Source organism: Zosterops lateralis (assembly GCF_965231275.1).
Source record: "Zosterops lateralis genome assembly, chromosome: 8".
Classification (NCBI taxonomy): domain Eukaryota; kingdom Metazoa; phylum Chordata; class Aves; order Passeriformes; family Zosteropidae; genus Zosterops; species Zosterops lateralis.
The window spans coordinates 32,820,710-32,836,535 of NC_139768.1; the positions used below are offsets into that span (position 1 = coordinate 32,820,710).

At 43.0% G+C, this 15,826-nt stretch overlaps 1 protein-coding gene across 2 annotated transcripts in view; it reads left to right on the forward strand.

The window, feature by feature from the left end:
• MCU (mitochondrial calcium uniporter) overlaps positions 1-14,246 on the forward strand; it is a gene marked incomplete at its 5' end in the record, with an annotated part of 77,815 nt that extends 63,569 nt beyond the window's left edge. For both annotated transcript variants that reach the window (XM_083866429.1, XM_083866430.1), the window contains 7 exons: positions 1,782-1,851; positions 5,665-5,835; positions 6,329-6,433; positions 8,669-8,829; positions 9,309-9,512; positions 11,049-11,165; positions 12,283-14,246. In XM_083866429.1, the coding sequence (XP_083722555.1) occupies positions 1,782-1,851; positions 5,665-5,835; positions 6,329-6,433; positions 8,669-8,829; positions 9,309-9,512; positions 11,049-11,165; positions 12,283-12,360 (906 nt within the window). In that variant the 3' untranslated portion in view covers positions 12,361-14,246. The remainder of the gene's footprint in view (positions 1-1,781; positions 1,852-5,664; positions 5,836-6,328; positions 6,434-8,668; positions 8,830-9,308; positions 9,513-11,048; positions 11,166-12,282) is intronic.
• Positions 14,247-15,826: the final 1,580 nt, after the last annotated feature.

Genomic DNA, 15,826 nt, shown 5'->3' on the forward strand with positions numbered 1-15,826 from the left:
ATTTTTGGAAGGATTGAAATTCCCCTTCTTAGGTAAAAATTGGTTCTGAAAATCGATTTGCATGTGGTACCACATCTGATCCTTGAAGCTTCTGACTTTGCTAATAATATAATAGTAATGCCAAGACAACAGAGCTGGATTTGTACAGTATATGAGGCTGTAGCTGTTTTTCTCAGAGAGTTTTGAGTTTAAAATCTGTCTTTTTTCAGGTGGGAGGGGTAGTCCTGGTTGCTCAACAGTAGCGCATGGTGTAAGAGAGTCAAGAAGACTTGCTTATTTCACTTGCAAAAAGGCAGATTTGTCCTTTGGTTCCCAACACGCAGGGGTTTTTTTACAGCATTACTTTGCTGAAGCATTCAACTTCCCACTTGAGTTACAGCTGCTTGGTTGCCACTTCTTTTCCTGTGTCTGATTTGACCCTGGGAAGCTGAAAATGCAGTTGAAAGGAGACAAATTGGAAATGACTGATTTTTTTATTGTCAGAACTGATAGAAATGAAATACAAATACAGCACATATCACAGTGAATTTCTAAAGCTGTCAATGCAGTGACCATCAGAGCCAAAGGTCCTGCTTTCAAGAAAGATTAGTAGAAGCTATCCTTGGTTTGGGTATCAGGCTTCCAGAGGACAAGGGAAGTAGCAATTAAAGCCATTTAAAGTAGATTATCAAAGGCAACCTCATGAAACACAGAGATTTGGAGAATTTGGCAGAGAAATAATCAGCAACCTGGGTTTTGTTTGCAAACTTCATTGGAAATTTACTTAAACAAGTCCTCCCTATAAGATACCTTTATAAAAAAGTAGGTTTGGCAGCTGTGTTTTAGCAATCAGGAAAGAAAAAGTATCTCAGATTGTAGGAATGTCCAAATTGGACAACAGCTGTTGAAAATCTGAGGCTGGCCACTGAAATATAAACCACCAGAGACAGGTGAGAGCTGGTGTGTTATGCCTTACTCTGGTTTACAGTTGGGCTGTTTTGTGTGCCACAGTTATAATTTTGGTGTTGGGGAAGGATTAGTATACAACCAGTGTAATATAATCTAACAGACTTTAAATCACCCTGGGTTTAGATTTTCATGGGCAAATGAGTCTCAGCTTGCTAAGTTTGCAGAACATACAAACCCATTCATATGCTTTCTTCCTGTTGAGATGTTGGGTTTTTTAGTTTTATAGCTCAGTATTACAATTACTGCTTTTTATCTTGGAACAATTTGTTCTGCTACACACGGGCTGTTTACTACTTTGTGTCTCAGAGTTTGGCTTCCCTCTGTAATGACAGGAAAAAAGTAACGTTGGCATGGAAAACAACCAAAGAGAATGAGCCTGTTAATCCCCAACTCTGTAAACATCCCTCCTGGTTATGCAAAAAATTTATGTTTTTAACCTTTAAAGCCTTGTGCTTTGATACGATTTCTACTCTGTGTCTGTGTAGTAAGCTACATGGATTTCTTAAAACTGATTTTAGCGTGGCTTTAAAAATACGTGTCACATCAAGGAAAACAAACCCCAGCTGTTCTGTTGTAGACTCACAGCTACGTGTGTGGAGAGCGAGGTGTGTGGAGGTAAATTTGGCTGCGGGGGGAAGCCCGGTGGGGTGACAGATGGAAGGGAAGAGGCTGTTCCTGACAGGTGCTCCGGGTCTGCGGCCGTCCCCGCGGCGGACGGGAGGAAGGGAAGTGCCTGGCGCGGGCATTGGGGAAGGGGGCACAGGAGGTGGCGCCGGGCCAGCTCCTGCCAGACTCTGACCATTTGTCCTTTTTGCTGTGCCTGCGTTTTCCAGGTGCATCAGCGGCTGTCTCCTTGGCAGAGCGTGAGAGTGGTGTATTGCAGTACCGTAGTGCCCTCTGATGGTGAGTACACGCGTGCTCCTGCCTCCTTGGGGCTTCCTAACTCACATCTCATTCCCTGCCCCCTTTCATGGTTGAGGCTTTTTTGCCTGGGCACCGATCCAGTCTGGAGCTAAGGAAGCGACAGAGAGAGAGCAGCGTCAAAAAGAATTAAGGCAACGGGCAACTCTTCTATGAAGTGTCCTTACAAAACTGGACGGGCTTTATAAAGAAAGATGGAATTGCATGCAGCTGTCAAAATCTTTTTGCCAGACTGCTTTCTGATGTAGCTGTGAGGTCTGTATGATCCCTGCCCTTCAGGGTGCTGTCCTTGCTGGAGGGACATGCCAGAGACTGGAGCCAGGCCCTGTTCCATGGTGCCAAACACTGGGACACGAGGCAAAGTGCAGAAACTGATGCACAGGAAATCCTACCTGAACACGAGGAAGAACTTCTCCTGTGCACTGGAGCAGACAGCCCAGAGAGGCTGTGGAGTCTCCCTCACTGAGGATACTCCAGAACCATCTGGACACAATCCTGTGCCTTACGCTCTGGGATGCTTGAACAGGGAGGTGGCACCAGAAGACCCACTGTGGTCCTTTCAGCCTGACCCTACCTGCCCCCTTAAGTCCATTTATGTAACAAAAGTGCAGTTCATGTCAGCTACATGCCAAAATGGTCAAAAGCATCATTTACTGCAGTAAGTTGTGAAGCCAAGGCAGTGTCATTCCTTTATTTAAATTCTGGGACAGCTCAAATATGAGGCTTTTTTAATAAGATTGTCAGAGCATAAAGCAAAAGGATGCACTGGTGGGACTTGAAAAATCTCAGTGTGCCACAATGCAAATAGGAAAGGAGCAGCTTTCAGCTTGCTGCCTGCTTAACGTCTGCATGCTGTGCACAAGGAGTGGAGCACTTGTGCTGACAGATGTGAGCATTGAGTGGATCCTCTCCTTGTTAAGGCTGGTAAATAAGGTCTGAAAGCTAATAAATGAAGGGTTCCTGCTTCCCTTGCCAGGGTAACAAGTGTGCAAAGAGAATGTGACTGACTGCTCTGCAGAGCTTACATGAAAACCTGGGGCTTAAACGGGTACAAGTGTAGAGGATGTGTAAGGTTGAGAAGATGTCTGCCTGTGCCTGATTTGATTTTACCTCTCCTCATGTTGTGCTTGCATAATTCTCTTGTTAATTCTTCTGGTAACTTTGCCTTTACCAGTAGCCAAAGTTCAACACTGACTTCTTTGGCCACAGTTTTTTCATTTACTGTACTTCATTTTGATCTCATTTGTTGCTCAAGTTGATCTTAGGTTAAAATGGAAATCTTTAAAAAACAATACCCATGACCTGTTGCTGGTGCACACATGGTTGAGTCATGCTGGTTGTGGTGTTTGGATGGAACTTGTACCTCAAAGCAACCCCATGCTTAACATAGCACATAAAGCTTTTCAAGTCCTCTGTGGTCTCATTTAGCACCATTCCTGGCCAGACTGTAGGTGACTGTAAATGTAAGTGAAGCACACTTATATAAAATTAATTTCTTTTACTTGTCTCATGCATTTAAATCCTGACTTAAAATTTAACCGGGGAAAGGTTAGCTGAAACCTTAGCTCTGTAATTAACGAGGTGCCAAATGCTTTGTCCACTTAGTAACTTGTGAAGTAGATGCAGAAGACACACAGGGCTGTGGGAGAGAAGAGTGAGGCAGCCATATCATGGGGCATGTTAATAACTTTTACTGGAGCTGCCTGCTGCTGTCTATTAGGTTTGTGTTACTGTGTCCTTCAGGTTTCCTTCTTCTCTTTGCCTCTTCCCTCTTCAGTGCAGTAAAAATCTGGCCAGCATTACTTGTGTGAGAGGTGATGAGAGGATTCACCTGGACTTTCTCACCAGTGAATTAAGCTGGAAATTACTTTGACAAGGGTTTTGCAAGGAAAACAAACAGCAGCTTTTTTTACAGACTTACTGACCCAGTCTTTTGAAGGGAAATGATTTGGTCATTAATACTTCACCTGAGCTGGAAATCCTGGTGAAAGGCTTTGTTTGTGTCCTCCAGAGCTGGCAGTCCTGGAGCTCAGGTTGTGGTGTGGTACCAGTGGGGATACATGGAAAAACTGTCAATGCAAACACTCTTCTCTCTTCTGCTCTGCAAAAAACTGCCTCACTGCCTGTGTGGTCCAGGTAGTGTTTTAAATTTAAAGAAAACCTGATAGCTGGTGTCAGAGCAGCTGCTGCTAAGGGGCTCTAAATTCTGTCTGGCAGTCCGAATAAATTAGCACTTTGCTTTATTTCATTCCAGTAAATACCTGGCTGTTGTCTCCAAAATCTATGCTTCAAAACACTAAAGTTACTAAAATCCTGTCAGATGTCTGAGTCTTGAGAAGTAGGCATTGATAGGTTTTCAAATCCTGGGGCCTTTTAGGATGCTTTAGTTGTTTTAGGTGTCCATACTTGGTTGCTTCCATCTAGTCTTTAAGGACTTGAAGGCAGCAATCCCTGGCAAGAGGGGAAAAAGCTTTTTTATGCTTGATTCATTTCATGAAGGTGTGTGATAGTTAAGAATAAGAAGAGAATTCTTCCAGCTTTGTGCAAGTGCACTTGGTACAGCCTTTCTCAATATCCATGATCCCCCAATTTTGGAAAGGTGTGTTGCTCTAGGACTTGTCCACAAAGTTCCTTTTGCTAGTTAAAATAACATTATTTGCCTTTATTTCTACTTCTGTTGACTTTTTGACTGACTGGCTTTGATGTTAGCTGCTTAAAATGACTTAGCATGTCAATCCATGAGTTCAGTGAGTTTAAGGAGAGAGGAGTTGACCAAAGCTACAACAGGTTGGGATACTGAGGCAGATGAATTGTGGGCGGGTGTGACTGCACCATCCTTGAGACACAGCAAATGCTCTGAGCAATAAAAAACCCTGTTTGTTTTTACATAAGAAAGGTACCTATAAAAGCAAATCATTTTGAGGTGTGCCGTTATATCTTAGCAACTATCTCACTTGAGGACAGTTATGGCTGTGATCTGGTAAAGGGCTTACGAAATATGAACTTTTAACTTCTCTTTTCTATGTACGGATCTCACGAAGCACACGGAGCTGGTTGTGGCAGTAAAATAATAACCAGTTTACAGCTTATACAGGTCACTACCATGGATTTTAGAATTACAGAAATCCTCAAGAGCCCTCAGAAAAGCTTTTGGCAGCACCAAAGAAATTGAAAATCTTGTTTTATCTACACCTAAGTAGTAATGCCTGTCTGGAGAAGTACAAAGCATATTGATCCCATGAATTTTAGATGAAATGACCTTGTAGCCTAAACTTGCGAGTGCTGTTCTACTACAGCCTCATGCTCCTGACTGCTTTCTTATATGTCTTGCCTAAGGACAAGGAGGAGGAAACCAGAACTAAACAAGAATAAAAACATTTGAAGTGGGTCCTTCCTTGATGTTTCCTAATAGACACAATCTGCCTTTGTCCCCTGAGCTATAAATCCTGATATAAGCAGCAGTGTTTTGTCTTCCATAGTCCAAAATGCTTTTATTCTCAAAGCCTAACCAAAACATACTGTGCTGCCATGTTATGGCTTTTAGATGCCATGTTGTCTTTAGAACAAAGGTGACTGTGTTTAGAGTAAGTAACTTCTACAAAGTACAGAAAATTACTGCCAAGTTACTGGAGTGATAATCTCGGCTATACCTCCATTTTTCTTTGGCCACATCTCTTGAGAAAACCAAAAGTTTAGTCTGTTCTATTCAGATTGCAATCGGGTTTGCCTCTTTCTCCAAGTAGAGAAGATGTGTTACCTTTCAATGACAAGCTGGTATATTTGTTGTCTCTGTAGAAGTGACGGTGGTTTACCAGAACGGGTTGCCTGTGATCTCCGTGAGTCTTCCATCGCGGCGCGAGCGCTGCCAGTTCACCCTGAAGCCCATCTCAGACTCTGTTGGGGTGTTCTTGCAACAGCTGCAAGCAGAGGACAGAGGAATTGATCGGGTTGCAATCTACTCAGCAGGTACTCTTGTTTGCAAACTAATTGATTCACTAGCTGGCCAGCTGTTTGCATCCGGCCCTTTGCTTTTGAAGTAAAAGTTCACTGTGGTGTGAGTTCTTCGACCTTCCTTAAAGAGCAGAAGGTGTAGAAATGCTATTCCTAAAGTAACAATGTTGTGTAGTCAGGGCTGCCAAGGAGATCACTGCTCATGGAGATGTTTTCTGGTGGGTTCCCTACTATTTAGTAGGAAAGATGCAAGCTGTGGAACCTACAGAGAGGTTCAAATCTACTTACAAAGAATTGGGTGTGGCAGGTGGTACATGGGAAACAATATCCAGCCTCAGCAGTGGAAACTCAGTCATGTTTCTCCTTTCTTTGTCATGGTAAAAAGTACCACCCTTTGGAAAGAATAGAAACCAAACAGCTGGATTTGGGATGGTGTTACAACTTGCCCACAGCATGTTTAAGTCCTTTGTTCCTCCTGCTTAATGCATCCTCTGTGTTTCCCTTACAGATGGCACACGTGTGGCCTCCTCCACAGGCATAGACCTGCTTCTGCTGGACGACTTCAAACTGATCATCAATGATGTCTCCTACCACGTCAGACCACCAAAGAGAGGTAAAGCAGCCTGCTCCTGCTCAGCGCTGGGAGTACATTTCAGTATTCAGTTCCCTGCTTCATTTCAACAGGCTTTATTAACTTGTTCAGGAGCATGAAGCCTTGTTTCTAAAGGGAAGCCTTGTAATTTCTAATTCTGTCCTTGGAGCCCAATTTAGAGATATCCAAGTAATCAGAATAATCACTAATGAAAAGCAGATATTTCATTCTGTTCAAAGCTAGTGTCCCCAGCCCCCAAGAGGAATAAACAAAGAAACAGAATTCTTTTTAATTTCTAAGTTTTTCAAAAATTTTTTTTAATTACTGAAAAGTAATTTAATTTAACTCATTCTGAAGGAACACAATACAAGATGGGAATTAGATTGAAACTTAGATTATCTGGTTGGGAAGAATAAATTGTTGCTTCCCCTGACAGCTAGCATGGTTTCCATTTAAGTGTAGTACTTTGAATATTGCAGATAAACCTCAAACCTTGTTAGCTACCAAACAGTGAAATAAAGGAGACTGTGCCCTTAGAGAGTTGTGTTATAAAGAATCAGGTAGGAAGGGAAGGGAAAACAACCTATTTTGAGTCAATAAGAAAATCCATTTCAATAATATTCTTCGGACGTGTGTGATTTTCAAGATGTGAAAACCTGCAAGAAGCTTTTGAGACACTTCAGCATTACTGGGGGAGGCAGGAACTCAGTGTTTTTATCTGCCCTCTTTCTTCTGGACAGCTTCTTAGCCTTCATAAAACACCAGGTTCTTGCATGCCTGTAGTTACCTCTGAGGATTTAAACAAAAAGGACAGCTTGGGAAATGCTCTTCTGTTTGACTCTTGGCTCACAGATGTGGGGGAATTTTATTATTCTGGTTTCCAGAATTGGGAGTGCAGTATTGGGTGAGAGACGGTCTTTCTCCCCTGAATGTGGGGTAGACTGACCTCTACTAGAGATGATTTTTTTTTTCCCTATCTCATTAAAAGCACCTTAGCAGAAAACTCTCCGCTAAGACTGGATATCCGACCCACTGGGTATCACACACACAAAGAAATTGCTCTGCTCTGTCACCCACTGTGTGCTGATAGGTGAGCTCTGGGATCACCAAGGTTACAGGAAATTGTCTCCTAGGATGCATTTGCCAAGGAGATTTCTGTAGTTTGTGCTGAAATTAATGTGCCTACAAACAGGCACTGAGATTAGGTCTGTGAAACTTTGCAGCTACTGCTTTTGAATTTTTACAAGATCACCTTGTGTATTTGAAAATGGAAATGCCAGAATACTGTAGTTTTAAACAAGTACTTCTTGATTGTCACTTCAGTAGGAGCACACAGATTTTTCTTCGTAGGAGAACAGGAGCCCTTTAACTAGAACAAAATTAAGTACTTTATGTGTCTTGGCACAGGCAACTGAGTCACCTTTTTCCCTTGAGCTGCTGGTGTTAAAACTTAAGCTGTCTATAGCTTTTTGAGTTGGTAAAATCATATTTTGATAACTTTAGGTACAAGTCCAAGGATGCGACAATTATTATTATTTTTTTTTTAATTTGGTTAATGTCAAAATCTTTTACTTTAATTTCAAACTTCTTTTTATTCCATGTGGCCTGTAAGGCAATATAAATAGTCACAACTCCTTTTTACAACCTGGTATCCTTTAGGAATCCTTTCTCAGTTGGAATGCAAGGATAAAGGTGTTTTTGAGTTGTGGCCCTGTTCTTGTTTCTGGAGACCATGAGGCAGAATTTCACTCCTTTGCAAGGCAGCACAGCAAGGGATGCTACCCCTTGGGAGCATTGGGAAACAATTCTTGGCACTGGCACTCAAAATGCTGTTGCTGAGGCTGTTTTAGGGTCCCTAAATCACAATGTTCCGTTGCCCCCACCAGTAACTCTGGCTGCTGGTGGTCTGTAACCTGAATTGTGCCTGTGTCCTGACAGCTGGTGTGATGGATCATAGCTAGTTTAGTTCATTTGTCTTGAATATAAATATGAATCAGAAGCAGCTGTTGACATCTGACCAGCTCTATAGGACATCTCTCTTTTCCTTGTTCCTATCAAATTTTAGGAATATCCAGTGGTAAAGCCTGGTTTTCCTTCAAGGGAATCACATTGTCTTAGAGTGCTGGAGCTCTTCCAAAGACTTCTTTGTTGAAAAGATAATTTTGTTCATTTCCAGTGCAGACTCGGTGGTTTCCCAAGGCCACATGAGAGGCCCTGTGGGCACAGGTGTGTAGAGCAGCCTCTGTTTTTCCCTAGAGCTCTTAAGCCATGAAAATGCCACGACGCTGAATGATGTGAAGACATTGGTTCAGCAGTTGTACACAGCCTTGAGCATCGAGGAGCACCAGCTGAACAAGGAGAAGGAGCTGATAGGGAGACTAGAGCAGTTGAAGGAGCAACTAGCACCTCTAGAAAAAGTAAGGAGTTTCTCAGTGTGTTGTGTTTATCTTCCAAATGCAGCCTGAATATATTTCCAGCTTTTAATTTGGTCCCTGGCATGCTTCAGATAGTTTTAAGATCACTGAACCAAGTGTTACCAAACCATGTCTGCTTCTGGTTTCTGTGGAAATACTTTGTTTCCTTGTTTTAAGTAATTGGAAATGAGCTTGTTAATAAATATAGTCTGGGGCTAAAGCAACCGAACTTCTCTGAACATAGAGAAATAAATACTTTTCCTGAGGCATTCAGAGCACGCTCAGAATAAATATAGGTGACAGCAAGATAGTGATGGAAGAGAAGATTGTTTGTTTGCATAAGTATCATGTGTAATCAAATCATGTTTCAAACCACTTAATGTTACTATTAATATAAGGGACTAATTTTACATAATAATCTCTTAACAATATTAACATAATTACTTCTGAGACTGCAAGGTGTGTGTTTCTGCCTTCTGCAGGTAAGGATGGAGCTCAGCAGGAAAGCAGAGAAGAGGACAACCTTGGTGCTGTGGGGAGGCCTGGCCTACATGGCCACTCAGTTTGGAATTCTGGCCCGCCTCACCTGGTGGGAATATTCTTGGGACATTATGGAACCAGTCACCTATTTCATCACTTATGGTAGTGCCATGGCAATGTATGCTTATTTCGTAATGACCCGCCAGGTAGGACTTGTTGTGCTGATATTGACACTTCACTAGAAGACTCTCTCTGGGCTCTATTCCCTAGAAAAATAGCAAAGTTGTGCCTGGTAGAAGCTGCTTTGCCCCTTCCTTATCATCTTGGAACCCAGATGCCACTTGTTTAATTTGTGCTGGCCAGGGAGGTGCTGTGTGCGGGGTGTTCTCATGGTGGTCCTGACTGGTTGTCATGACAGAAATGCTTTTCTGTGTTTGGTGACTGACTGACTGCTGTAGAGTCATCTTCTGGCAGATATGGTCAGTACAGACAGGTATGGCTGCAGAATAATCACTCAGGTACCTTCTAAGCTTTGTGAAAGGAAGTTCACCCCTCTCACATGCCATGTTGGCCTTTTTTAAAGAACCCAAGGGTCAGGGATCTTGTTGGAAATGCCTTTCACAGATCTAGCCTACCATCCAGATGAAGAATCCGTCTCTGGATCCTTGTAACTGTGACAGATTCTGTATGGATTTTCTAGTGCATGGTTTGTCTCATCACTTCTGAATCCCACCTAAATAATGAGAAATGGAGGGCTCAAAGTGTCTCTGCTGTCACAAGACTATCAAAACAGATGCTGCAGGTGTTCCAGTGTGGTGTCCCAAGGGTCTCTCAGCTGCATCGTTTCAGGGGCAGTATTTATAGTTTTTCTCCCTCCTTTTTTCCCCACAGACTTGTCAGTATGAAATATTAGTTCTTGTTGTCTGTGCATGGAAGAATTCACACACTGGTGACAGGAAGAAGGTGATAGTAACTCACTACCAGAGTGTAACAAATGGGTAGAGCAGCAAATGTGTGACTTTGCTGGTTCTAGCTGGGGTGGAGTTAATATTCTTCAGAGCAGCTGCTGTGGTGCAGTGTTGGGCATTTGTGACCAAGACAGCCTTAGTAACACAGCAGTGCTTTTGCTGTTGCTGAGCAGTGCTGGTACAGCATCGGGGCCTCCTCTGGTTTTTGTTCTTCCCTGGTCTGCTCCCTCCCAACCCCCTGTTTCCCATCCCTGGGAATAGCCTAGGGGTGGGTGCATTCAGGGAGCACATCTGGGACAGCTGCTCTGAACTGACCAAACCAATACTCCATATCACATAATGTCACTTGTGTAATATATTGGGAGTTTCTCCAAAGCAGCTGTTGCTCAGAGTCTGGCTGAGCATTGGTTTGCTGACAGGAGGGTGGCGAGTGATTGCTTTTGCATCACTCTTATGTTGTTGTGGGGTTTTTTTTCCTCAGTGATTAAACTGTCTTTAACTTTACACTTTTTCTTGGTTTTTTTCTCCTACCTTTGGATTCTCTTCTCTCTCCCATCCAGCTGTGCAGCAGTGAGTGACTAGGTGGGGGTTTAGCTGCTGGCAGGGATCACCCACCACTGTGTGAGCTTGGTCCAGGCTTGTCAGGACCTTCTGCCTTCTGTCAGAAGCTGGACATTGTCCCAAACACACCTGAGACATGCTGTGCTATGGCATCCTGTGCTGCCTCCCTGCTGTAGTGTTATTCCTATTTTCTCTCCTTTTTTTTCTCTTTAGGAATATGTTTATCCAGATGCCAGAGACAGACAGTACTTACTATTTTTCCATAAAGGAGCCAAAAAGACACGATTTGATCTAGAGAAATACAATCAACTCAAGGATGCAATTGCTCAGGTAACAAGAATTTTTCCAGAAACAAGATAAAGAAATTACTGCTTGCTAGCTCTTCAGTACTATTAATAGAGACAGCTCAAGCAAGAATGAATGTATTTTAAGTTTTCAGCCCATTTTCTTGTCACAGCCCCACTGCAATCACTGAATTGGCTTTGATATTCCCAGGAATAGAACTACTGGAAGTGTAAATCAACATGAAACTTGTATCAATCTTTAAGGGCCTTTCAGAAACTGCTGGCAGATCTTGAGTTGCTTCAGACTCTTTATGCCTCAGAGGAGCCTAATTCAAGATTTCTTTTCTTCTCAGCTCCTACATACTAGATGGATTTAGTGAGGAATGGAGACTTGCATCCATTCAGTTCAGGTCTTCCTGAGGAGCACTTCAGTGCAGTCCTGGAAAATAATGTTCAGAACATGTAGCTGTATTGTTAAAGTCAGTGGCGGCAGATTTTTCAGACTCTGGAGACACTCTTGACAGATTATCCGCATTGTGGGATCTGTTCAGCACGGGACTCAGAGACATTTCCTTGTGTTTCTCAGAGCCTTTTTGCAGAAGGATAGTGTGAGCAGAAAAAGCAGAGTTACCACATTATTTTTCACTGCTCTCTATCATCCTTTATTCCCATTTCTCTGGAAATTACAATGTAAGATATCCAGGGCAAGATGAGTTCTACCCCTGCTTTGGAGAACAAATTGCACAAGGAGGGACTCACAGCTCTTTCTGGGGTTTCCTATGCCATGTTGAATACAGATGGTATTGGATGACCATATTTTCCTGGAGCTTTTCTTCTAGAATCAACCATCCCTAATAATCTGGTTGGGATGTTGGGTTGTTGTTGGCTTTTTAAAAAAAGTATTCCAGTGAGTTTATTGGGATCCAAATGTTCCCCACCCTATTCCTTTAAGTGGCTGTGTGAGACAAGTTCAGAGAAATACAGCTGAGAATGGTTTTCTTAAACATGAGCCTGCAATTTTGTTTCACTCTTTGGACAACTTCCTGCTGGACAGGGAGAAAAAACAAGAAAATGTGGGAATGCTTTTCTTCCTTTCAAGGGAAATGGTATTGGGGGAACTTGTTTTGGGAACTTGTGCTTTATAATGTGTCTTTTACTTTTAGGCAGAATTGGACCTTAAGAGGCTTCGAGACCCGCTGCAAGTTCATCTGCCCATCCAGCAAATTTCTGAAAAGGACTGATCAGCAAAGAAGCTCTGAACCCCGGCAAAAAACCTGTTCATAGCACTTGCCTTTTTTAATTAAAGCATTGCAGGTGGAAGCTGGGACGTGGTGCGGGGGGTGGAGGGTTTTTACCTTTAATTGAGACAAAGGACTGTAAAAGGGGAAAATCTCTTAAATCTGAAGGTGAGACATTGTGGAGTGTTAGTTTTGAAAAGGGCTTGGCAAATAGTCACATGTTAAAAACTGTCAGAATGGCGATTGTGTAAAATACAGGATTGGGGGGGTTCATGAAAAGAATGTAATGCTGGGGTGTAGGGGTGTCTTCTTCCAGCTTTGCAGGGTCTGCCTCTTGATAAGACACCAGCAGCCTGCTTAGCTTTTTAAATTTTCCTTTACCTGATTCCAATCTCTCTTTCTCTCTTGAAAAAAAACAAAAGGAGAAAAAAAAAAAAAAAAGAACAAAGAATCCAAGCCACCTGGAGCTCTGGCTGGTGATCAGAACTTGCACTCCACCGCCATTAACACGCACACTTCTGGTCAGACCTGGTCTCTTTTATAAAGTTACTACAAGACTGCTTTCTACTGGAAAACCGTGAGCTTCCCCTTCCCAGCCCACCCCCTGTGCTCCACTGACTTCCTCCTTTGCTTATTTGTAGAGATTGGTTGTAGCCAAGTGAGAGAAGGAATGAGTTTTCTTCTGGACATTCGATAATCGATATTTTGGATTATTCAGTAATAACTCTATAAACTTTGTGTCCCAGTGCCCTCGAGCTCCTCCTAGAAATCCATGGCAGCATTGCATGAGTGGTTTTTTATATCCAGTCTTAAAAGAGGGAGGTTCCCCTCTTCCTACCCCAAATCTGAGAGCCACCTGGACTATGAAATTATGAAGGTTTAAAGGATTACAAAACCGTTGCTGGAATCATGACTCCTGCTTTTAAATGAACAGTTTTGGGCATGGAATAATGAAACTTGATACTTGACTGCTTGTGTAATGGGATAGAAAGTTTCATATATCGTCAAAGTATTTCCCTTGCCCAGAGGCTTTTTGAGAGCCCTGAGGATCTCACAGTGCAAGACACAGAACTGCTTTGGTTCTGTAGCACTTTCCCCTGATTAAGTAGCTTTAAGTGAACTTTGTGTCCACAGGTCAGAATTTTTTAGGAGTGGCTAATGACATCTCTTGTTCTTAGCTAAAAAGAAATAAAGGAAGGAAGGTCAACCCATTGCCCTCTCTTAGCCAAAGCTGGCTGCTTTTTGAGCAGATAAAACATCTCTTCACTCAAAGCAGGTCAGTCTGGTTTAGCACCCCTGCTGATAAATGCTGTGGAGACAGGATGAAGGTGGAAGGACACTAAGCTTTATATACAGAAAGGCTGGCTGCTTCTTTTTGACGTTTCACTACTACTCCTCACTGTGTCATGGAAAGAGGCTTCTGGTTTTTTTTGGAGAGCCATGTTTTAAAAATATAGGAAAGAAAGTAATTCAGTATTAACTATAGATGCCAGGTGCCTTGCAGATGTGGAAACACAGCTGGGATTGCTGCCTCTTCTCACTCAGTGGCATGTTGGACCGAATGGGTGCATGTTTCTAGTTGTTTTTTTTTCTTCCCTTCCCCTTTTCCTCTGTCTTTCCATTTAATTACATTGTGTGATTATTTTTTTATCTGTTTTATCCTGTTTGTGTGATGAGTTTTAAAAGGAAAAAAGTGAACACAATCCTGTAGCTGATTCCTTGGTGTGTGTTTGGGATGAGGGAGGGAGCATGGAGAAAAGTCCTTCTTTAAAAAAAAAAAGAGCAAAAAAAATAAAACCTGAACATGTGTAAAATCCTGTATCATTTATGAAATATGTATAAAAGAGCAATGTACTTCTGGAACAATAAATAACTATTCAATTTTTGAATCAGTGCTCTTGAATAATGTTATTTTCCCCAGCTGAGAATATTCCCTGTGTGGCAGCTCTCTCCTGAGTTTCCTCCATTTCTTTTTGTTTAGGTTGTGTCCTCTTGACTGACCTTACCTCCTCGAGGCCATGGTGATGCAGATAATAGCTTTGCTGAAGAAGCATGGATGGAGATCTGGCTGCCAGGCCTGGCTGCCTAACGCAGGGATCTCGGGAGCAGTTGAGGTGGTGAGGTGGAGGTAGAGATACTTGGTCTAGCAAAGATCTGCCTTTGTTTGGCCAGCATAGGAACAGGATAAGAATATATATAGGCAGGTAATGCCCAGCAACCCAGAAGAGGTGTGGTCTCTCTATATTTCTATAATGCACTCAAGTGTTGCTTTGGAAAAGAACTGGAGTATTAGGCTTCAGTTCCTTTCTTTCTGGGCCCTTGAATGGTTTGATTTGTCATGGTGACATGTGATTTGTTCATTACCTTTGGGAATCAGCAGAGTGTGCTTTGTCCTGCTTTATGGGTTATTAGGATGAGACCTTTGGTGCAGGTTTCCATCATGCCTGTGGACTGCTTAAAAAATTACTATCCATGATTAGCTGGTTTTTGAGATGGTCTGCTCTTGTGTTTTTCAAAACTGGAGGGGAAGGACTGGAAGCTGTTTGTTGTCACCTACCTTTAATCATTGCTGACAGGCCTCCTTCCTCCAAGCAGCCCTCAGTCTGCTGCTGTCCCTAGGTGAGCTGCTACCACCCTTAGGTAAATTGTCTGGCTCACATTTGTCCATTTTGGCATCCAGGAGAACAGGAGACTTTGTGACATCTTGGCACCACCGTCTATTTTGAAAGCAAGAAGATGCTGTTACAAAAAACTGTTCCTGCACATACTTTAATGCTGTTTTAGAGATGGTGTGGGTAATGAATGTGCCTACAGTTGTGCCCTGAAATCCACAAGCCTCCCACTCCAGTCTCAGTGCCTTGGAATGCTAACACTGAAGGGAAGGGCAGGGTTTATTTGCTCTCCTGATCCACTCTGTTGTATCTCAACATCAACACACTCTCTTGCAGCAGCTCTTTCCCCTTTGGGAGCCAGGCAGATGACAGGGTCCTGTCCCCCTGGCAGCACTTGCAGAGCAGGCAGTGCTGCCTGAATTTTAAGGTACCACTGCATTCCTCAGCCTCCGTGAGGGAGAAGTAGCAGGTTCATTGCAGAGCTTGGATGCTGCTTTTCCTACCGATTTTGTCCTAACCTCTTTGTGAGGGGGCTTTCAGCTAAATGTATGACCAGTTCAAAGTTTCCTGGAGAGCTGCATTAAGTCCCCCTTGCCACACCTGTGAGGCTCTGCCTTGCAGGCCCCTCCAGGGAAAGGTGTTCATGGCCCTTCGTTCCTGAAGAGCAAAGAAGAAACCCTCTTTCTTTCCCCCTGTAACCCTTCCTGCCTGGCAAGCAGCAATAATCACCTTGCTGCAAGTTCTTATGCTTCCATTTTGGCATTAACAGGGTTTGCATGATGCTCTGAAACTGCTGTTGGCTGTCAGACCATGGCACTGAGCCAGCCATGTGAGCTCCAGCTAAGCTGCCCTGTCTT